Source organism: Balearica regulorum, chromosome 6 (genome assembly GCF_011004875.1).
Source record: "Balearica regulorum gibbericeps isolate bBalReg1 chromosome 6, bBalReg1.pri, whole genome shotgun sequence".
Classification (NCBI taxonomy): Eukaryota; Metazoa; Chordata; class Aves; order Gruiformes; family Gruidae; genus Balearica; species Balearica regulorum.
In genome coordinates, this window is record NC_046189.1 from 34,910,515 (window position 1) to 34,934,757 (window position 24,243).

Consider the following 24,243-nt stretch of genomic DNA (forward strand, 5'->3'; position numbering starts at 1 on the left):
AATAGGTAAAGCAAAGGCCGCACACACAAGCAAAGCAAAACAAGGAATTCATTCACCACTTCCCACCAGCAGGCAGGTGTTCAGCCATCCCCAGCTAAGCAGGGCTCCATCAGCATAATGGTTACTTAGGAAGACAAACACTATTGCTCCAAACGTCCCCTCCTTCCTTCTTCTTCCCTCAGCTTTACATACTGAGCATGATGCCATATGGTATGGAATATCTCTTTGGTCACTTGGGGTCAGCTATCCTGGCTGTCCCCCCTCCGAACTTCTTGTGCACCCCCAGCCTACTTGCTGGTGGGGTTGGGTGGTGTGAGAAGCAGAAACGGCCTTGACTCTGTGCAAGCATGGCTCAGCAATAACAAAAACATCTCTGTGTTATAAACACTGTTTTCAGCACAAATCCAAAATACAGCCCCATACTAGCAACTATGAAGAAAATTAACTCTATCCCAGCCAAAATCAGCACATATGATTAGAAATATTATTTTATATTTTCCCAACTATGAAAATTTTATTACTAATTTAATCAAATAAATCAACTCAATAAGTATTGCTTGCCACTTTTTAACACATTTCACTGAAGGTTCCCTGCACACTTTATTGTCTGGGTTTCAGCTGAGATAATTTTCTTTCTAGTAGCTGGTATAGTGCTGTGTTTTGGATTTAGTATGAGAATAATGTTGATGACAGCCTAATGTTTTTAGTTGTTGCCAAGCAGTCAAGGATTTTTCAGCTTTTCATACTGGCCTGCAAATGAGAAGGCAGGGGGTGCCCAAGAAGCTGGGAGGGGACACGGCCAGGACAGCTGACCCAAACTGGCCAAAGGGATATTCTGTACCTTATGACATCATGCTCCATACAGAACTGGGGGGGGTGGGCTGGGAGGCAGTTCGGCTTGAGAACTATCGGCTTCAATTGGAGAGTAGGTCTGCTGTGCATCACTAGTTCTGTATATTCTATTATTATTATTATTGTTGTTGTTGTCGTCTTCCTTCTCTGTCCTATTAAACTGTCTTTATCTCAACTCATGAGTTTTACTTTTTTTTCTTTTTGATTGTCTCCCTCATCCCACTGGGGGAGGGGAGTGAGCTGTGTGGTTGTTTTAGCTGCCCGCCAGGTTAAACCATGACATTTATAAAAAACTGTGACAACAAACTCCTGGGTGAAAAATGAAAGCAAGTCTTCATCCATGGGAAGAATTCAGCCAAAAAAAATGTTGAATATATGTAAACAGAGATATGTAATACAAACAAGTTACTGCGATACCTATCAGAGGGCAAACCCTGACCTCTCTTATTTTCAGCAACTTTATACAAGTCATCATTGTTGTAAAAGGAGGATATGTAATATCAGAATCAGGTTCAATGTCATTAGTTACATTTTCAGGTAGGAGTAGAAAAAGAGGGCTAACTAGAAGGAAAAAATCTGTGTCTTAAGACTGAGCAGCCTATACCTGATAAAATAAGTCTGTGAAACAACATAGCTAAGAAGTGGAACAACTCTGTAATTTGGTGATTTTAGTAGTTTAAAGTTTCTTTGAAGGAAGCAATGCATCACTTAGCAAAAGCAAGGCAAAGAGAAATATAGTGATATTGACATTTACATTTAAAAATATTTCATAGATGCTATACATGGCCATGGGCAAAGCCGAAGTGTTAAGTTTCATCTAAGGCTTCTTACTCCTAGTCTTGTATCCTCTCTTTGGATTTATCTTATCCCTTCAGCAACCTGCTGTATATCACCTCCACAAATTTCCCTCTTCACTTCCAATCAGTTTCTCTCTACCCCGTTTTAAATCTTAAGTCTATTATTCCCACTATTTCTTCCACTGCCAGATGAAATACAGTGTGGCTCACTAAAATGGAGTTCCTGGGTTTCTTTTCCCAAACCCCTTTTGCTATGACAGGCAGAATTCATCTCTTTTCAGAAACCACATTGAGGAAAATGAAGGCAACTTGGGCAGAAGCTACTCTTGAGCTAGTTTTAACTAAAACTATTGCTCTTCTTCAGATGGTACTGAGACAGAAACACTTTTCCAAGGCTTCTTCATTTTAAGAAGAGAGATTGGCTGAATAAAATAAAATCTTTAAAAAATAAGCGTTCAGACTCCTCTTTATTTATCTACCTTAAAACCAGCTCTGTAAAACACACCCTTCAGCTAGAAAGAATATCCGCAGAGAGATAGGATAGCTCTTAAAATCATCTACAATACGAAAGAGGTGACAAAAAAAAAGAAAAAGCTTGAGTTATATATCTCTTTTTCCTCCTTACATTTTGCATCAGCATTATTTAATCTTTTCATGACAGGAGTGGCATATCCTCTGTGGGACTCCCTCTACAAGCAGTAAGCACACCAAAATTTCTAGCAGCAAAGAACTTACATGGCAAAATACATAATCACATACTTCAAGAAAACATGCATATTTCTTTTAAAACACTATTAGGCTCTTCAATTTCATGAGTACTTGCAGTTCTTGTAAATGCATGAAAGTGTAATACTTTTAGCAATAGTTTTACAGTGAAGGATTCCTGAAGCAGTGATGAATTTTTTTTTTTAAATTGGTAGCCATCAGTTTTTCTTTTGATCTGTGTGAGAAGCACGAGGAAAAACAACAGTGCAATTGGTACAGTATATGAGCCATTATTCTGCAATCAAATTCAGAACACTGGTACCAATCCTTTCACTGAAAAAAATGTGGATGAACTGATTTTTAAGAAGACATTCGAATCATGTATTATTTGCTTAAAATCAAATATACAAAAAAACTGGGCAATGGTGATTTTTTTTTTTTAAGAAATCAATGTTTCTCTTAAAATCTAAGATGTCAAGAATGTTTATGGTTTAAAAATAAACCTGATTTTTAATACAAGAGTCTTCTAATGTCAACTACAGAATAATTTGATGGTACTATACAATCAAATTGCAGAGTTCATATGCAGAAAAAATATATACTATTATTTATTTTTAGCTTACTCCCTCTTCTGCAGCATTCTTCAAGATTTTTAACTGTACTAAGCGTTAATACTCCTAGGATGAGATCAGCATGTAAATAAAATTGAACTGTACTGTATCAGACAGTACAGGAAAGGTGAAATTACACCACACACCCCCTCTCCGTTAGCAGTATTTGCCCATTCACTTTGATTTAACAGGAATGTCCTTAACCACTTATTTAGTACTCTTCTGTAGAGTGACAGATTTAAACAAATATTTAGCTACTGCTCTAAATCTGGGATGTATGCATTTCCAAGAAGACATAATCCAAACTGTGCTTCAATTCTATGCAGGCACACAACAATATTTGCTTAATTTCAGTCCTAAGGAAACACCCTTCTTCAGATTTTACATCTCAGACTGCAAGATCACAGACTACACTCCATTTATTTAACTCTGGAGTAAAGTTAGAGGATAAATAAGATTCTGGAAACTCACAAATTTACTTTTTTTGTAAAAATGACATATGAAGTGTTTTAACAGAAGCTCTTCATTTTCTTGTTCTCCGCTTTTTCCCCCCCAAGGGGGTTAAAAATTTGTTGATAGCAAGCACAGGGACATAACAGCAAATTTTTCTGCTGTCTGGGAGACCTGGACTTTGTGAATGATCTCAATTTTCTTTTTTCTTCAGCCAATAAAGACAAAGCAAGTGAAAAGGGGGTAAAAAAATCTATACACATTAGTTCCTGCCAAACTGTGCAGGGACAATGATGTAAACTACTTTGAATCCCTCAGGAAAACCTGCTAGATCATTTGGTTCTTTCACTTGATGCAGGTTCATCTCTTTCAGCTTCTTTCACTGCAGTGACACAATCCAGTTTCAAGAAACTCGAGTCAAAGCATTGATCCCACTTTTCAGATGCTATCTAACACTTCTATAACATTCCCAGAATAACCTGGCTTTATTGTTGCCACACAAGGAATTGGGAAGAAGAGCCATAGCTGTAATAAAGAATGCAATATATCATTTCTGCGGAATCTACCCCAATACTAACATAGACTAGAGTCAGACACTTTGGAAAACGAAAGAAAAGAAAGAAAAGAAAGAAAAGAAAGAAAAGAAAGAAAAGAAAGAAAAGAAAGAAAGAAAAGAAAGAAAAGAAAGAAAGAAAGAAAGAAAGAAAGAAAGAAAGAAAGAAAGAAAGAAAGAAAGAAAGAAAGAAAGAAAGAAAGAAAGAAACAGGAAGAAGGAGCAGGTGATGTGACTGTCAAAACCAGAAGATGTCAACAATAAAGGTCTGTGCTGTGGTAGATGTGTCAGAAACTCTGAATGGATAAAGATAAATCAGTCCTACCCAGGAGTCTATGAAGGATGAACAAACAGGAAAGCAAGAAGGGGGCAAGGGAGAAGAAATCAGAAGAGAAGGTCCTGCCCTAGCAATACCTAAATCAACACAAAATCAAGAGAGAGAACAAGAACCTGAGGATAACGCAAGAACCCAGATCCCTATGATGGTGACCTGGTACCATGCTGCCTGTGCTGTAGAGTTTCACAGTAAGTCAGTATAGCTATTTGTCCTCTCCATGGGGATTCCCTTGACTTTAAGCACCAGTTGGTGAGCAGACCATGTTTCCTCAATAAACAGCCCAAGCTGATGAGAGTTAGCAGCCCTCAGCTGTCGAACAACAGTGCAAGGGCCAAATTTTACTTTGAGATACAGATGCACAGCATCAGAGGATTTAAATAAGATACACATTTAGTATAATCTACCTAGCTGACATGAACCAAATTCCTCCTCCAAAATGAATGAATTTCTCTCTAATAAGAAATAACACACTGCTAAAACCAAAATTTGCCCTCTTGTTAGAAATATGCAAAGTTTTAATTAGTCCAAATTTACTGTTCTCCTAGGTCATGGTCAGATTTGTTGGAACTTCTGCAAAGCAATTCTACTTCTTCAAAAGGATGACAAAGTGATGGATTCATTCACAATAATGCACTTTGCCAAATGAAAAGGGATACTGAAACATCTCTTATTATTCCAGAACAGCAAAGGAATGGAAGACGGGTCAATTGGTTTCTCAGCTATATCCTCCCATAAAATATTGGGAAAAAAAATTCACTCTAAGCCTGTGAAGATGTACTTAAGTCCTTGTAACACATATGGCAAAAGTTAAACAAATGGGCTGTCTTCTCACAGGAAATTACACTGTTCACCATCAAGCAGAATGTTAAGGAATCTGAGCTTCTCCCCTGCAGAGGGATAATGAACCCATATCATTCCATTTATCATAGTGAAAAAGCACCTAAAAAATAAGTTACTCTGCAGGTGTGCTCCTTTCTCCACATTTGCACATAGTATGTAGTCATAGCTCACTGGTGTACACTTTCAGTTTCAATGGTATCAGATTACAGATAACAGATATTCTTCTAATATATTAAATCTATCAACTGTCATTTCCTGCTTATTGACATAACCTTAAAAAGAAAAAAAAATAATTGTGAGAAATATAAAGCTCATAGCTTGCTTTCTTCATTCCTACCTGAAGAAGGAGATCAGAAGCTGGTTTGACTTTCTGCTGGAAAAGCACACTTAATGTTCGATTCTGTTGTTCCAAATCAAAAACTCTTGTTTTTAGCTTTATACATTCCTCCCTCAGATCCTGCAGCACAAGGGAAAATAGAAAGATTAGAAAGCAGGTAACAGAAGCACTTAAAAAGCTTTAAGTAATGTCAGACACTAAGAAGAAATACATATACAACTTTTAAAATAGCACAAATCAGAAAAATGTGATACTTCATTTCCTCTGGTTGTTTGACCATCACAGGATAACATGAAAAAAATCTTGTAATGAGAAACAGTAGTTACCTGACACATCCTTTTGGAGTTGTCTGTTAGTATAAAAAGTGACTTTGCTAGCAGCGTGTTTTGTTTTGCAGCCAACACAAAGCAGAAAGCACCAATTAAGATATGAATATTGTAATAAGCATAAGCTAAGAAAAAAGCATAAGCTATGCCAAACCAGGAAGGAGTTCAAAGTGGTACTGTGCCTTCAAGGTACTCTTCTGAAGTCTGATCCCCTCCTTGCTTTTTCTGGAATAACCAAGTCAGCATTGCTGGCTGGCATATTGTGGATGGTCTGTATCTTCTCCACTTAAGTTGCTATTGCGGAGCTGGCTAGGCCACAGTGAGATGTTGGTGTACCAGCCACACGTGGTAATATGATCCTGCCTGACATTTCCAACATGAGGTACCAAAAAGCTTTAAAATAGGCCATTAGAAGCAGAGGTGGAGTTATAACCTCTGCATCTTAAAGCACAGGATGTTACTGTTGAAATTGAAAGATGCGGGTCTTTTAGCCAAGGCTGAATCAGGTTCATCATGAACAAGCTATTAATGGCTTTCAGATACACCAAATATCTATCTATCTATCTATCTACCTACCTACCTACCTACCTACCTTCAAGGCCACTTGAAGGAATACAGGATTTGATCAGAAAGGATTTTGGAGAGAGAGCAGAATCTGACACTAAGCCTTTCAGCATAATTCATGCAGTTTTCCATTTTGAGGTGTGAGAGCTTCATAAATCAGGAAGAGCTGTCTCCTAATAAAGATTACATATAAAAATAATAAGCTGCAGCCATATTTTTATTTAAAAAAAAATTTAAACCTCCAAAACACTTTCCCATATTCCTTTAAATTTAGGACAGTTGCTGCCCTGTGGTATTGCCTAGCTGATACTACTTTCCACCATATGAAGGTGGAGATATGGGCCTCTGGATCCCCATATGCTGTCCTGTCAATACCATTATCAACGTGATGACCTAGCCTTATGAGAGAACAACTCTGCAGAGAAAATTGTAGTCAGATGTAGCATAAATTCTTGCCTGCAGTTGCTCCAATCTCCACTGTAACCAGCACTGAGGTTATAAGAGGTGAACACACAATAAAATAAGCTCAAGACTTTCAGAAAATTGTAAACATCTTTTTATGCATATAGTATGTATCAGATTTTATGATACTACTGGATGAATGCAGTTCTTTTCTCTTGATAGTTTCTTAATATTTGTTTTAGGTGGCTGTCAAGTGGCCATTCAAGTAAAATTGCTACAGTCTTCCAACATGACACCCAAAAAATCTTGAGTTTGATGTTTTGTAAAGCCTTAAAGCTTTGATTTCTGTCAGTGACACCTCTTAACTCTGGTCTTACCCAAAGCACTCTCTATTGGGAAACTGCAAGCATCAAGACCCATCATTATCTGCCTTTCACAAATAATCAGAGAATTTAAAAAGGAGCCTTAGCTGTTACAACAGTGTTTAACATTTCAACACTGCTAAGTGCACTGAAAGGGAAAAATGATTCACAGAAACTGACAATGTAGAAAAAATTTAAATCTTAGCAATGCCTCTGCTCAAAACCTTCCTATGTTATAGTTTTAAAACCGTAAGATTTATGTTTCAAACTTTAGACTTTCTGTAAAAAGTGAAATATAAGACAGTAGATTACCTGCCCAGATGCTATAAACTGTGCCAATGGTAATGCCACACATAGTCCAGAGGACAAATGAGACACATTAAAGTAGTAGTCTGGTAAAATAAAGTCTGAGTTTAGAAAGCTGAAGTCCTAACGTTACCAATTAATACAACTACCAAACGTCTGAAGCATGTAATGCCTCTCCTGTGGGCAAAATGACCAGCTATTAAGATAGTAATCTTCCAAATATCTAAGGTATTCCTATGGTCTCACTATAGTAATAACCAAGCATCTCTCTATTCTTACTTTTCCTCTTCAGCACGAGACTCACTCTTCTCCAAAATGGGGTTCAATGTCCTCATTAGAGGTTCCAGAAATACACTGCTCTTCTTCTGAAGATGTTTCTTCTGTTTTAACACTTTATTCACTTCTTTTTTATTTCATTGATGAAAATGAGGAAGAAATAACTTTCATACAGAACCCAGAGTAAAAAAGTATTCTCCTGAACACACTCCTGTGGAGGAGGGTAATACGCAAAGAGCAGATACACAGATCACAGAACAATTTCATTAAGTGGTGTAACTCAAATTTCAAAGTGCTGATTCAGGTCTTACAAAGACAAAAACCCATCCAGTTCCTAGCACTACTATCACCTCATGTGATATGAGAAGTCTTTGGGTGGAAGGAGAAAGAATGGATGCTTCCAGCAAGTATAAGAGCATACAGGCTTGTCTGAAATAATTTTGTTGTTTTTCTGACTTCTTAAATTTCCCAGAGGTGAAATTTTCCATTAGTAGAAAATCCATATAATTTTGCTTCATAGAATTGTGAAATTTTGCTGTGTGGCTAATTCAGCACGAATCTCAATTTAATATAGTTTTTCCATACTCGCAGTAAAAAAACCCCCTCTCATATTAGAGAAATTCTATATGTATTGTAACACATTATATACTTCAAAAGTGCACATTTAAGACTGTAATTCCATTTCAAGGTTTCAGTGACATTGATAAATCACTCAAGCTTTGCTCACTCAATTTGTGTTACCAGAACCTCTCGGTGGAATCACAGTCTTTCCACATACTGGCGAGTACACAGTGCTTTATTCGTTACATTACAGCATGTACTTAATTTAAACAAAAATTAGTCCTTGAGGGACAATTTCAAATTCACAGCAAAGCCTACGCAGTGTGCGTTACTGTACAAAATCACTCTTCTCCATTTTCTGAAAGCTCTCAGCTTTTCTCCATGTCTCACGATGCCCCAGAGGTGTGTTATCTCACTGTGGCATGACTGGCCCTGTCTCACTGCTTAGCTGCACGACAGTAGATTTATCTGTTTACTAGTTACTATTTGGATTCCGATATCTACCTATTTGGGACTGGTGTGAGGAGTCCAATTTCCTCTTTATTGTATGCTATTGTGTTCCTGTCTTTTCTTACAAAAGGACTTGTATGAATGGAGTCAGGAGCACTGTAACAGTTAATAATCATTAGCATTTAGAAGAGTACCCTCTTTCCTCTTTCTATGGATATTAAATTAGCTGTTATTACTCAGTAATAGGCAAGCAGCTGTTAAATCCCATCAATACTAAGTAAATCACTTTATTAAATGTATTCAAATCTGTTTTTATTGTATCCATGTGAACTCCTTGGTTCCTATGGGTTTGGGAGGATTCATTACTGAGAAAGTATGTAGTCATCAAAATGTCTGACGCTTTTGCAAAGGGACTCAGGAAGCTCCGCTCTTCATTTCAGAAACAACCATAATATTCCCAAACTAAAGACTAATATATTGAGATTAACCCTCTGGTAAATATTTAATCACATGTAGTTTTATATTACAAAATGTGGAGGAGGTTTTTTTGTGTATTAATATGAGCAAATGCCTCAATTTCCACTCAAGCTGTATTGAAACACAGATGTGTTGTTTTGTGGGTTTTTTTTTTAAATAGCTTAAGTTATGTTTCTAAAAGATGTTACAGCAATAGCTCTGCAGACTGCTGTCCTCTGATGATACAGAGACCATACAGCATATGTGTATACAGAATACAGGAAGAGTAATACAGCACAGATAGCAAGACTGCAAGCTTCCCCATATGTTGTGGTTTGCACAAATCACCTCCAAGCTACAGTACTTCCAATTGCTCTTCTAGAGTAAAAGGCTTTGTTGTGCATCAAGAAACCACGGGATTGAACAATGATACTTTCAACTCTAACCTGTGGTAATAGCTGTGTGGCTGTTTTGTGGCCACAGCTGTCGGGTGAAGAGATTTAGGGAACGTTATTACTTCCAGATTCCCAATGCTAGCTTGGGCCACAGGAATGTGTTATCTATATAACGGGCAACTGCACCCTCCAGAGTCTTGCATCACTCACCTACAGGTCACCTGGACATCTCTGTCTTCAGGGCAAGATACCCAAGAGCAGACTTAATGGGGTCAAAACATCTCCCTGCAAATGTTTAGATCTATCCAGAATGTCATAAAATCGATTCACAAAAAATCTGCCCAGAAAGGAGGTGAGAAGGGTATCTAGCCTTCTCCCTGCTGTGCAGATGGCCAGATCCAACCTTCTGCACCTATTTGATGGGTGTTGGTCTCTTCTCACAAGTAATAAGCAATAGAACAAGAGGAAATGGCCTCAAGTTGCACCAGAGGAGGTTTAGATTGGGTATTAGGAAAAATCTCTTCACCAAAAGGGTTATCAAGCACTGGAACAGGCTGCCCAAGAAACTGGTTGAGTCACCATCCCTGGAGGTATTTAAAAGATGTGTAGATATGGCGCTTAGGGACATGGTTTAGTGGTCGGACTTGGCAGTGCTAGGTTAACGGTTGGACTCGATGATCTTAAAGGTCTTTTCCAACCTAAACTATTCTATGATTCTATATTTACCATGCACTTATGGTTATGGATGCAGATGTTTGTCTATCCAGCTGTCAGGGCACACTCCCCAGTTTTAGGAGTTTAGTTGCCAGAGTTCAAGGTCATCCCATCTTATTCACATCTGAGCAGCGCAGCAGCCACCTTGCAGCTACACCTGCACTCAGCCTCCTGCCTCCTTGATCCTGAACTGTGTCCTGACCCCCTGGCTTGGCTTTGCTCACACCTGCCTCCTCCCCATGGACTTGCCCAGCGAACACAGGACTGAGGCTGACTCTGGTCACTGCCTGACCCTGACACTTGGTGCTCAGCATCCTGCCTGCGCTGCTGTCACCCTGGGTCCCTGCTCACCCCCTTTGCAAAGGACATTCTGAATGATGTCCGTAATGGCGGCTTTGGAGCCAGTTCTCAAAATCTTTTCCAGTACTTTGCTATATTTGCATCTAGAAAGCTTTTGGGCACGTGACAGAGGTTTTTGATTATCTTGTTTTTTCTTGCTGCATTTTAAGAACATTATTTCTTGTCCTGTCATACAGTGTAGACAAAACAGTTTATATTCCTCTTTGTACTATCTGCACTAAAAGACTATTTATGTCTCTTTCAGACTCGTCTTTTTAAAGCTAAATGATCCAAAGCATTTTAATAACGCCACATTCATCAAGTGGTCCAGATTTCACAAAGGATCATTTCTTGAATATTGAAGGGTTCATAGCTTATTATTATAGATCTTTATATTTTGTTTGTCTTCCCCCCAACCCCCCAACAAAATGACATCATGGAATCATGTTCAACTCTTTTGTAGAATTGTCCTACCAGTTATTCCCTACCATCTCTAGGCAGCTGATTATTTCTGCTTGTATGTATTACCTTGTTTTTCTCTCTGTTTAATTTTTTTTTTCCCCAGATCACTTCTTCATTTTAGCAATTTAATTATTAATTTTACTTCTCCTACTAGGTTCTATCTGAAACAACCATACTTCATATCCAACCATTTGGAGTGTGAACAGAAACCTCAGACATGACTTGCTCCATAACAGACCTTTATAGAAGCCATAGTAAATCTTTTCATTCTGCCAGGTTGGCAATCACCCTGCAAGAATGTTGCCTGTGCAGTAGTCCCGTGGCTAATCCAGGAGAATGGAGTAGGAGGACATCAAAAGGTTTTTTTAAGACAAAACACACATTCTCTATTGTTGGTCCTCAGCCCACAAGTAGAGTAGCTGAATCCCCATTCTATACACGGAGCCTTCTCTTTTACTCAGGGTAGCACAGGCCCACATCAAGTTGTCTTTCCTTCCACTGAATGTGAGTGACTGTGCCACCTACTGACACGCACTCTAATTTATCTGTTTACATTCCAAAGGAAAGGACTGTGGGAATGACATGTCATTATGGATAGGCAATAAAAAAATCACCATCTGGAGGAAGGATTTTCAGATGCTGTTGTCTCAATATAGGTAAACAATAGAAACTGGATATGGGTCCTATATGATCAAGCCTTAAAGATGTACAGTCCCACGGATTTTTGTTCACTTGGAGTACAAAAACTTGACTTTGGGCTTGGCATGTAGCAGCCTTGGTAATTGTCCTGGTTTCAGCTGGGATAGAGTTAATTTTCTTCCTAGTAGCTGGTATAGTGCTGTGCTTTGGATTTAGGATGAGAATAATGTTGATAACACGCTCTCTCAAATGAACAATGAACATCTGTAAGCTTTAAGTTATACCGCAATACCCAAATCACAACTTACCTTTTGAGTAAGTAGAGCCTGAACAACTTGATTAGCTACCTGAAATAAATAAATAAAACAATTTCAGTATGTTATCATGTGTGTTTATGCACAACAGTACCTTCTTTTGTGGCTTCACACTCCACTTTCCATCTACAACCACTGCCAATTCTAGTATTTCATTATTTACTAGTATTTTCATCAGATAAGATGAGGAAGAATACATGAAATACACGTTAACTACTTCTGCGCTAGTCCTCATTATAAACAAATGTGTATTGTATTAATTGCAGTATGACATGATGGACATTTGGTTAACTTCTGTCATCTCTTCTTTGGACTAGATTAAAATTTCACAGTTCTATATGCAGCTGGTGTGCATCAGCATGGATTGACTGCATTCATTAGAGCTGATTTTTACCAGCCGAGGATGGAGTCCTGAATGTTTTCATGAAGTTTAATTGTTTCTTGATTCAATATTGACAAAATGGTACATCTATCATGACAAGTAGAAACCATAAAGTGCCACAGAAAATTAAAGTACCTCCTGTCATCAGAATGTGGTTGGAAGGCATTCACACCACATAGCATAATTGACTTGAATGAGATCACACACCATTGATTAGTAGAACTATATATTCAACAGGGAATTTTTGAAGTTATTTATTTTATACATCCTTTCTAATTTAGATTTACCACCAGGCACAGGGGCAGGGAAGGGGAAGGAGGGACAGAAAGAGGGACTGACATAAGATTTTCTGCTGATGTCGTCTAACTTGGATGTTACATTTCTAATGTAATTTAAAACTATATATGCGTATGTTATTGCACAACGTGTTTGCCTACATTTTTGCTCTTGCATTTAGGCAGAGCAACTAGAGATCCCACTCTGTGCAAAAAGAGACAGTAGTTATGATTTCTGGTTTGGTTTTGGCTTTCAGAAATTACAGTACAGCATATGCAGACATCACCAAATCTGCACTGATTCTTCTTACTCTTGGCAAATTAAAGAAAAGAAGCCACACCATTGATGTGAACTGAGTTGTGAGGAAAGAGTTGAAGCTAGTTCATTTCTGTAAATAATTCAATTTTGTTAGATCCAAAAGTTACATTTGATTCATACTCTCATAAATTGCCTAGTATCAATTTTTTTTTTCCAAACTGATCCCTAACTTAAGGCAGCCCCTGGAACAATGGTCCCATTAAATAGCTCTATACATGATTTAACAGAAGACACAGACTAATATTGGAACAGTAATAACCAACAGAAGTAAATATGTTACAGCTTTGAAAAACCATGTCCCTTGCCCTATAGGCTTTCAGGATCTACATCCGACAGTGTTCCTTCCGGCATGTACTTTTAACATCTGTTTGCTCTACCTGAAAATTGAACAAGCCATATCAAATACATTATTCCTTTACTTTCTGACATGGAGTTACTTTACCAAGGAAGAACTAAAACGTTCTTTGAAGTCTGTACAAGTCACTCACAATGGAATAGCCTACAAAATTACTCCTATAGCTTTATATATTGCATAGAGGACTGTAAATGGCATAATCTTCCAAATGGGAAAAAACTGAACTTGCCGATGCACATGTGACAAATTTTCCAACTTTGAGTGTATAAAGTTAGGTATCTAAATGAAAGTACCTGCCAGTGATCCATAGCTCCCACAGATCTCAATAACAGAGATATGTAACTAGTTTCTTTACAAAAGGACGTCATTTTATTCCAGTATCTAGCAACTTGGCATGTTTTGCTATTATCATTCAAAGATTTTCAGGTCTGTATTCTTGGTTTTCAGTGGGAACAGAGGTGGGAAGCCTTCAGTGAAATGTTCTGCAGTTACTAAAATTAATTTAGCAGTCAGGAAGTGGAATCATATCCATAGTTTTGCATTTCAAATGAGGTTGCCATTCCACTCCTACAGCAGCGCGAGTGTCCAGATGGAAATAAACTAAGCCAGCAGGTCTACTTCATTTTTACTTACAGGTATTAAGAGGCACTATGGATATGAACGACATAAGCCAGCACTACAAAACTGATAGCCACAACTACCAAAAATGAGGAAACTGAGACCACTGAAGGCAGAGGGACTGACTTCTGAGATGCATAATATGTGAAATTCCCACTGATATGAAGCAGAACTGTGACTCAATCCCAGTGAAAACCAGTCTGTAAAATTATTTGACCTGTGATTCATGTAGTTAATCAAGGCGAAACAAGAAATAGAATAGAGATGACCAATTCCTTATCTGCTATTATGTAGTAGATGACATTGCTTGCCTTCACACTGCCTGCCTTTCCTTTGAAATAGTCAAGATCTTTAGGTGAGGTCTCCTTTTGTGGATTGCAATAAAAGAGATAAAAGCTTCCCTTTTTCCTTACACAATTATGTTTACATATACATGTTATAAAGTGGTCTTAATAGAAAAGGTATAAAAGAATGAATCAGAGAAAAGACATCCTATTGTAACATCTATTATACCTTTTACAAGTACTGAGATTTACACATATGGTTTCATATGCACAAAGATATTTCAGTGCACTAAAATGAAAGGTCTTATATTTTATTCAAATCTTAAAAATAGAATGCCTTTTTAAGAAAACTTTGCATTTTTGATTCTCTAATTCTTAAAACATCAGCAATAATATCATCTACCCTAAGTTGCACAATTTCCTGCATGTAAGTATGGTGAATCTCAACAGAAATCTCAGCTGGCACAGTGATAGAAATAAACATGACATTACCACTTACCAATAAACTGACAGCTGAATTCCAGGATAGGAAACTAGGATTAAGCATGTTAACCTCAAACCCCAAAGGTACAAGAAGACAATCCTGGGTTTTGCATGAAATTTTTTAGAGACAGAAAGATACATTTATAGAGTATTTCTGAAATTAAATGAGCTCTTTTCTTATTTATCAAGTACTGGAACATTTCAATGACACCTTCTTCCAAATACTGTTCTAAAGTTGTTTATATGTACATTTCAGAGATGAACAATTACCTTAAAAATCAGTGAATATTTATTAAAATTCACAAAGGACTCACTTCAGCTTGACCTGCATTATTTTCAGATTTCATCTCTATCAACGTTTGAGTTTCATTGAATTTTACCATGAAAATGATTACAGAGCATGCATTTTTAAGTCACAGGTGCAAACATTCATACAATATTAAATGTGGGACATTTTATGAATGAAAAGCACTATATAAAATAATTGATTAAAAAAAAGAAAAAGGAGAGAAAATAATGGCAGGCATAGCTTTAAAAACTCATCTCTGGTATCTTTTTGTCACACATCATAGACAGAAAAATCACGGTGGTTATTTTTACTTCCTTCATGTGCTGCTTAATGGCCACCAACACCTCAGCAGAAAGCTCACTGCGCACAGTAAGTGTCCTTATCACATTGCTGCAGAGGCCTGAGGGACCAAGCAGGGACACTATTGGCAGGGTGGTCAGATTAAATGATGCTTGAGTGCCTTGAGTGGAGTTTGCCTGTGTCTAGGGGAGAGAAGCTGCAATTTGAGGATGCTCGATGATGAGTGAAAGATGGCAGAATTCTCCCAATAGTTATCAAACAATGTTCCCAACCTTCATTACCTCAAGGGCCTGTCCAGCATCTAAAACATGTAACTAGCCAGAATGGCTAGGTATTAGCTTTGGAGGTAAGCACTCCTTGTGTATCAGCCCAGGAGAAGTTCAGTATACTCAAAACTAATTGGACCGCAGAAGCAAAATTAAAATAATGGTTGTAACAGGCACTCAAATTTTTTGGTGGCAGGCTTAGCTGCCTCAGGTTGGGGTGAGATCACAGCCTTGTGTTCTCAGGAACATCTGTGTCTCTCCCTTTAAACCCATCAGGTCTCCCTGGGGCAAAATGGAGCTGCAGCACAGGCAGATACATAGCTGGAGAGGATACGTCTGCTCCTAAAAATTGCTGAAGAAGCCCTGAAGCCCAAACTAAAAAAGGAAGAGATTTACACCTTCAGGAAGGGGGTTTGGTGTAACGTGAGTTATGAACAGAGGACTCATCAGACTTAAAGTCTTAGAGGAAAGAAATTTTTAAGAAGTGGAAACTTTTTTTTTTTTTTCTCCCATAAAAATATTTATGGAAAGTGTTTTATTTTCTTAGGATCTCCAGCAAGAATCCCTGTTTGGAAAGGACCTTGTCACATACAACACATCCTCAGAAGACTCTGGCTGGAAGTCAAAGTTCTCACAATTATTGATTGGCTTATTCACTAATTACATGTATGTCTCATCTTCTATTCTCTTTATTGTTGCTATAATGAAGTAGGGTGAGAACATGCAATTTCTTGTGAAGCTTCACCAAGGAAATGTACTCAGGTGGGTGCTAACCTGTGACTCCTGCAGAACTTGCAATTATTATATATGGTTTTGCTGCCTGAGTCACTGGCAGCAACTTATTCACCTCAGTGATCAGAAAGGATAGGTCCAAGTTTGTGTCAGCTAAAACAATGCTGGTTACAGTGCCACTGCCAAAGCATTGTGGGGGCTAAAAGGGCCAGGAGAAGAAAAAAGTGATACCAAGCCATGGGGAAGGACAAGAGAGGTCACTGCACACAAAACAGAAGACAAAAAAAGGAAGACTATAAGCAAACAAAAAATAAAGCAGGCAAGCACAAAACCACAGGTGATGAGAAGCACTTTCTCCTGAAAAAGTTGACACAGTGGGAGAAGATGGATACAGCTGTGATAATGTGGAAGAACTGAAAACAGCCAGTATAATATTGAAGATAATAAAGTTCAGAGCATAGTCTGATAAAATTATTTGTTCTTTAAACTGCAACAGTGTGTAAAAACCACAACCTTGGATCAGAAATCCATCATGTTACTGCAAACCGAATAAAAACCTATCTTCTGTCCTTATAATCCGTATGCAGTGTTTTGCTGGAATGGACAGTTACGGTGCTTTACTTATTTCCAAAATTAATTATGCAGGCAGATTTTGTCCTAGACAATCAGAAAATAATTTTAAGTTAAGCTAGGTAATTTAAACTAAAGTTAGTAATTATATGGTAATTTCATCCTTATCACCAAGATATCCAAATATCATTCAAGTGTGCACTGAATACAGTGACTCAGGCTAATGCAGACCAAGGCTCTGCTGGTATCCCAGTACCACAGAACAGACAGAGCATAACCTGGTGGGAAAGTGTATCTGCAAGTCTTTTATTCCAGCTCCCTGATAAAAATATGCTATAGTGGCAAAAGTGTCAATTTGCTGATGAAAATATACACTAAACTGGAGGCTTCTTGAACTATGCTCATGCCAGTAACACTTCGGCAAATGCTGATTAAAAATTTAAAAAGCTGGTATGAAGACATGAATTGTCACCTGCTACATGTGGTTTGCACACTCACGCACTCTTTTCTCAGCTGAGAAACTGGTGTAGGTTTTGTTTTGCTTTGTTTCCATGTTAGCTAACTACTTATGCTACTATGCATTCTTACCATGGGACAGGTAAATGATTTCTACTAAGCAACTCTTCGAATTACTGGAAGTCTTAAAACTATTTTAAGCTCTTGTATATGCTGAAGAGCCTTACTTCAGGATAAATGGGAGGAAGAAGTAAGCATCAGTAAATATATGGAGAAAGCTGCATGCAATAGGAGATACTAGACACTTCTGGAATAGTAAGCATTGCTGGAGTGCTCAGACAGTAACTGATGGCTGAATTATATTGTAGCTGTAACTGGAAGGTCTGATCAGAAGCTCAGTAGTAGAAGTAAGCCAACAGCTAGAACAAACTCAGCATAAAAAGCTATATATGTAACCCTAAGGGGGAGCTGAGAGACTAAATTCCCTGCTTACAGAATATATTACATAGGAAAGCTGAGGGATTTTTGACGGAAGAAGCCACTGCCACCTGTGTTCCACTCTACAGAAAAAAGGAGTACACAAAACCTAATAGGCAAATTATCATTTTCTCCTCCTAATGAAACCAAACCAGTTCCAAATATTGATCACAGGGATATCAACTTTTCAGTGAAGAGATGTGGTCAAAACAGGATTTACAACAGAGGTCAGGGAGAACAATATCTATGACTGCCAGACACATGTTCTTGGAATTAATTAGAATGAGGTAATACTAGAAAATTGCAGAACAATGTCAACCTTGTAAGTGAGGGAAAGATTCATTTCTATTCATTTAATTATAGTACCAGGTAAGAACAACTTTTTAATCTACCTTACCTCATCAAGACATCTTTCATACTGTTCTCTCTGATTTTCATTTTCCAGAGCCAGCGCTGAATTCTCTGCCTAGAGTAAAATAGAATAAATAAATAAATATGTAAATTAATCAAAGGGTATCTGTACTACATGACAATTCATAAAAATTCTCAGGGTGCTTACTTTGTGTACTTCTTTAAGATCCAGAATAAAAAGCACCATATAATTTATTTTGCTACAAGTTGCTATTTTGAGTAAAACCAGAAGTGACATTCGTTTATGAGATTATTCACACCATACGTTACAATTTAGAACAATATCAGAGAAGATATTCCAAGTATGCGCACAATCTCATCTTGTCAGGTGCAATAGAGTTGGCAATGAAACATTATAGAAGATGGTATATCTTTTCTTCCTCCCCCTTTTCTGCTTAGAGTGGACTTGCTATCTGAGAAAGTCACTTGGAAGCAAGCAGAAGCAGCTACTATCAAAAGGCAACAAAAGGCAATCATCTTGTGTAAACTTTTAACTGTGGCAGCTCTTCATAAGCCTGGTTTCTGCAGTGGGTAACTCCAGATGCACTGGTCATACTATAGGTAATTGGTGAATTACACCCCTTAACTGAACCAGACAGACTTATTAGTCTTTATTTAGAAAACAATTCCTAGCATTTCAAGAGTGAGAGAGGTATTTTACTACATGTAAATGCAATCTTAGAGTCAGAAAATTTTTCTCTCACATATGTCAGTTTAAATATGATAAAGTTTCCCATATAGTAGTGCCTTTCATCTATCTTTAATTTCCATTACACTCTGCTTTTTGCATAGTGCAAACTTCAAAATGGCACAATCTGGTATGTAAATTACAGCAAATCAATGTATTTTTCTACATATTATGACTTGACTTTAGGAATTCTTTCAGTATTAGAAAAGGAAAATCTCTAAAGTGTGCTGTATACAGTTGCATTAGAGCAAGTTTCAACTAGTTTTCTCTTGAAGACTGATAAACTAAAACAATATATCAAAATATGAGTTAAAACTGGCTCTTGAAAACTCTCTGCCTCCCATGCATAACTTCACATCACGTAACCATAACACCAAAATCAATGTGTTCACATAATTACAACTACTATACAATTTACATGACTTGCTTCACTTTAACCTTCTGTCAATCTATAAAAGTTAAACAAATGCTGTTTCAAAAGAATTGTGGTTATACAAAACAACAGTCATAAATACAGTTAAAATTTGTAATTTTAAAAAAAATTTAATCTACTATTTAATGTACTGTATGGAAAGATTCTCTGGAAAGATGCAGTTGTCTCTTCCTTGTTAAGAAAAGTCAATGATTCAACAAAATGAAAATCCTGAAGTTCAATAAATTGATTTATTAACAAGAATTTCAAATTCAGCTAAATCCTAAAAATAAGATTAGCAAGAAAAAGTAAACATACATAATTATCCAGTATATTGAAAGAGAGTAAAGAATAAAAGGGAAGTAAGAAACAAGGGCATATAAAGTTTACTTGTTTACAAGTCTAAATAAACAACTGTATGGAAACAGTGCTTTATCTTGAGGGTACAATTATCAGAGCCAGCAAAGGTGGTAAAATGCTCTGCATCATATTTTCACAATGTCACCTACCAATGGATTCAACATACGGCTATAAAAAGTCTATGGGTGATCCTGCAGAGAGCACTGTGAGATGAAGCAGCAAAAAGAAGTAAGAAAAAAGCAGATGCAGAAGTAAGTAGCAAAGTAGAAGCAGAAGCTGCAAAAGCAGCAGTAAGAAATCAGAAGCTGGAGGGTAAATAGTCCCCCATACCAAAGAGGCTATCATATACAGTTATCAGTTTGCTTTTACAAACACATTCTTGCAGATTGATTGATAAAAATAAAGAGATCATTGCTACATAAAACCGTATTTCTATGGGTTAAAGATTTTCAGATGTTTTCTCTATGAATATCACCCTAAAATGCCATCCAAAATAAATTCTTCTTACTGTTTTGAAGCAATCATTAAAGGATTAGTCTGCACAGCCTTTAACTCATGCATGTTGCCATACCTACAGGTTTAATTTTTTTAATTTTCATTTTCACTAACATAAAAATATATTGCATGATTTTATCCTAAAATAGTTAGGGCAGACTGCTCCCATATAGAGATGTCTAAAAGAACTACAACATATAGTTGTACTATTAAAAATACCCAGAGAGCTCCCCATATTTCTTTTACTCCATTTTTTTGGAATGCTGTGAGGCTGTAAAATGGAAGCTAAGTCTTCCTGGATCTGTTAGCTGAATCTCTGATTTCAGTGAGCTATTCCTTTACAAATACGCTACCAAAATTAGGAAATCTGAACTTGACAGCATTATAAATAAATGACACATTGTCCCTCTTATCAAGCCACAGTGGAAACATCTGTATAATAAAACCCTTTTTCACACCACTGGCTTCAAAAGTGTAGTGAAAGATGCAATGCAGTCAATGTTAGCTTGACTTTTGTGCTTCTTGATTGCTGAGCAGATCATGCCTATTTATTTGGCATTTTTGTTATGAGGACTGGACTAGAAGGCAACACATGACTGACTTTGCTTAAGGTCCTGTGCCAGTTCCCACAACATGGGAAAACCAGTACTTGATATACTAAATCACTCTATATTGCAACTGAATACTTGATAATAATCCTCATTCCCCCAAAAGTATTCATTTGGAAAATCTGTAATAGCACTTGTGGTCTCAAAACCCTCTTCCTAATCCAAACCTTCATTTATTTAACAGAAACCACTGGGTTTTGATGTTATTGTAAGTCTGCTCAATTTTTGCTCAGAGGGATCTGACTACCACCAGTATTGCATATTCTAGGCGTCTTTTGCCAGTTAAGCAAAGTAGGTGTCCTTGGAGGAAACCACTATTACGTTTTATTTGCATGTTTATTTTCAGGCCATATGTACACAAGGCTAAGCTGCAATAAGAAGTCCATGCTTCTCACAGCATGAAAGCTATTGCACACTTGTAGGCACTCAGAGGCAGTGGTAGAGAAGGACTGATCCCTAATGCAGTCACTTCTCCATACATAACCTAGCAGGGGACTCAGCAGGAAAAAACCTAGATTACTGAGGACGGTGCTCTCTTATATATCAACTGACTTCTATGGCAATTTCTAGTTTTAGGTATAGCTGTCCTCTAGGATTTTATGTATATTTTGTTACACATAGAAACAAACCACCATCTCTGTCCCTCAGCCTCACAAACAGTAAAAGTGATGCAGCCCAGCAAACTGCTGCAGACAAGTGACATTCAACACCTGCCACCAGCACCTACAGGCTTGTAGGCATGTCTTTTCTTGGGGGTCAGCTCTCAAAGCACAGTATCAGTCAGTCAGCCAAAAATAACCGTGGCATAACTCATCATTAAATACTACATGTTGCATTTTGATCGTTATAGATTCTACAAATGTCAAAACAGAGGTACTTCCTAGTTCTGATTTGGAAGAAAGTATTTTGCACAAAAGTCTCTCCAAACATAGGAAAATGTAAAGATTTCAATCATGACTTGGATAATGCTAAACAGCCTTCAACTGTCTTAATTAGAGACAACTTTGTTCTGAATTGTGAGACTGAGTTGATGGAAAATCAATTTGAAAGTGAAAACTTCAGACTACTTTATAAAACAGAGGTTGCCTTGTATTGATACCATTGCTAAGATACAGTCATTATGACAGACTTTGTCAACTCTAATTTTAATCCCTTTCTCAGGATAGAAAATATAGCCCTAGTAATGAAGATTATCTTCAGCTCAGCTAAGGGCTTTCCCTCTCCTTCATAGAAGCTGAAGAACATTCTGTATTTTCTCCTCTGCGACAGCTGTTTGCACTGTTTCATTTGAGACTAGTAACAGGCTACACACCTGATGCAGTGAGGTCTAGTCCTGTTCCTGCTGAAGGCAGGAAGAATCTGCCATTTATTTGCCATGAGTATAGATGCAAGTCAGGTGCAAAGAAATAAACCATATTTGTTTTCACATTACACAATTTTTCCTTAAAATTAATTAATTTTACTTTGGGACAAGAGGAATTTCCTTGGTTCACAACGATTTGTTGTTTGTGATGATACAGAAGAAACAAGGAGACAGATGACAGCCTTAGCATTTTCCATGTTTCTAAAAACATGTTATACACTGGATCAGTAAGGGCAAGCTGTGGTGGGTTGACCCAGGCTAGAGGCCAGGTGCCCCCCCCCAAATCCGCTCTATCGCTCCCCTCCTCGGCTGGACAGGGGAGAGAAAATATAACAAAAGGCTCCTGGGTCGAGATAAGGACAGGGAGAAATCACACACCCATTACTGTCATGGGCGACAGACTCAACTCAGGAAAATTAGTTTCATTTCTTACCTATCAAAGCAGAGTCAAGAAATGAGAACTAAAACCAAATCTTAAAATCATCTTCCCCCCACCCCTCCCTTTTTCCTGGGCTCAACTTCACTCCTGATCTCTGTACCTCCTCCCCACCAGCGGCACAGGGGCACGGGGAATGGGGGTTGTGGTCAGTTCATTGCACGTTATCTCTGCCGCTCCTTCCTCCTCAGGGGGAGGACTCCTCACACTCTTCCTCTGCTCCAGCGTGATCTCCCTCCCATGGGAGACAGTCCTCCACGAACTTGTCCAACATGAGCCCTTCCCACAGGCTGTAGTTCTTCATTAACTGCTTCAGTGTGGGTTCCTTCCATGGGGTGCAGACCTTCAGGACCAGACTGCTCCAGTGTGGGTCCCCCATGGGGTCACAGCTTCCTTCGGGCATCCGCCTGCTCCAGCGTGGGGTCCTCCACGGGCTGCAGGTAGATATCTGCACCATCCTCCATGGGCTGGAGGGGAACCGCCTGCCTCACCATGGTCTTCACCATGGGCTGCAGGGGAATCTCTGCTCCAGCACCTGGAGTACGTCTTCCCCCTCCTTCTTCACTGACCTTGGTGTCTGCAGAGTTGTTCCTCTCACATAGTCTCACTCCTCTCTCTGGCTGCAATTGCTCTGTTGGGTTTTTTTTTTCCTCTTCTTAACTCTGTTACCCCAGAGGCGCTACAACCGTTGCTGATGCGTTTGGCTTTGGCCAGCGGCAGGTCTGTCTTGGAGCCGACTAGCATTGGCTCTACTGGACATGGGGGAAGCTTCTGGCAGCTTCTCACAGAAGCCACCCCTGTAGCTCACCCACTACCAAAACCCTGCCACATAAACCCAATACACAAGCCAATTAATTACATTTCTTAAAAAAAATCTATAATTATCATGATAATTAGCTTTAGGATACCCTTAACACCAAAACACAAGAAGCATCCATTCAGGCAGTTTTACATGCTCAAAGCATGGTGAGATCTCTCACCAGTCTCACTGGCCAAATTTGAGATATTTTTTGGGTTCAGTCCTCACCTACACTGATAGAACACGGCACCTTTCAGCTAAGTAACAGCACCAGACTACAAATAGATGAAAGAAATATACACTTGATAAATATATTCTTACATTGATACAGACATTTAGGATGACTTCTTCACTCTCTCCTCTTCCCTTTTAACGATTTTAGAGAGGATTATTACAACATGTTAAGGATTGTCGACTAAATATACTTTGTTCAACGTTTACCTGTGTTTGGTAGAAGTGGCAGACTCATTCTCATGTCTGAGAATGGCAGGAGACATCCATGTCTCCTCCAGATTTGCCTCTCTAGTGGTACTTGAGAGGACAACTTTCACTTAACATTCAGCAAAAGCCATTTCTGGGTGCTTCTTGAAAGAGGAGCAAACCAAAGTGCTTAAATCATGTTTGAAAACAGGATTTGGATTTAAGTCCCTGAAGTGTTTTTCAAAAAGTTTAAACTTTTCCTTTCTGTGCCTTGATTTATTAAGTCAGGAGAAAGGAACAACAACATTTTGTTATCTACCTAGCCCGTTCCAATGCATTAGGATATATTTGGTGCATTGGGGTCTTTACGTGAAGAATTAGTTCATGTACATATTAG

General features: G+C 38.1%; 1 protein-coding gene across 7 annotated transcripts in view; it reads right to left on the bottom strand.

The window, feature by feature from the left end:
- The window catches only part of NCKAP5 (NCK associated protein 5), a 395,279-nt gene that overhangs the window by 86,391 nt on the left and 284,645 nt on the right, over positions 1–24,243 (bottom strand). For all 7 annotated transcript variants that reach the window (XR_012836176.1, XM_075757174.1, XM_075757171.1 and 4 more), the window contains 3 exons: positions 18,252–18,320; positions 12,043–12,081; positions 5,483–5,602 (listed from right to left, as the gene is read on the bottom strand). Coding sequence is in view for 6 of the 7 variants with exons in the window: in XM_075757174.1 (XP_075613289.1) it covers positions 5,483–5,602; positions 12,043–12,081; positions 18,252–18,320 (228 nt within the window). In the remaining variant the exon portion in view is untranslated. The remainder of the gene's footprint in view (positions 1–5,482; positions 5,603–12,042; positions 12,082–18,251; positions 18,321–24,243) is intronic.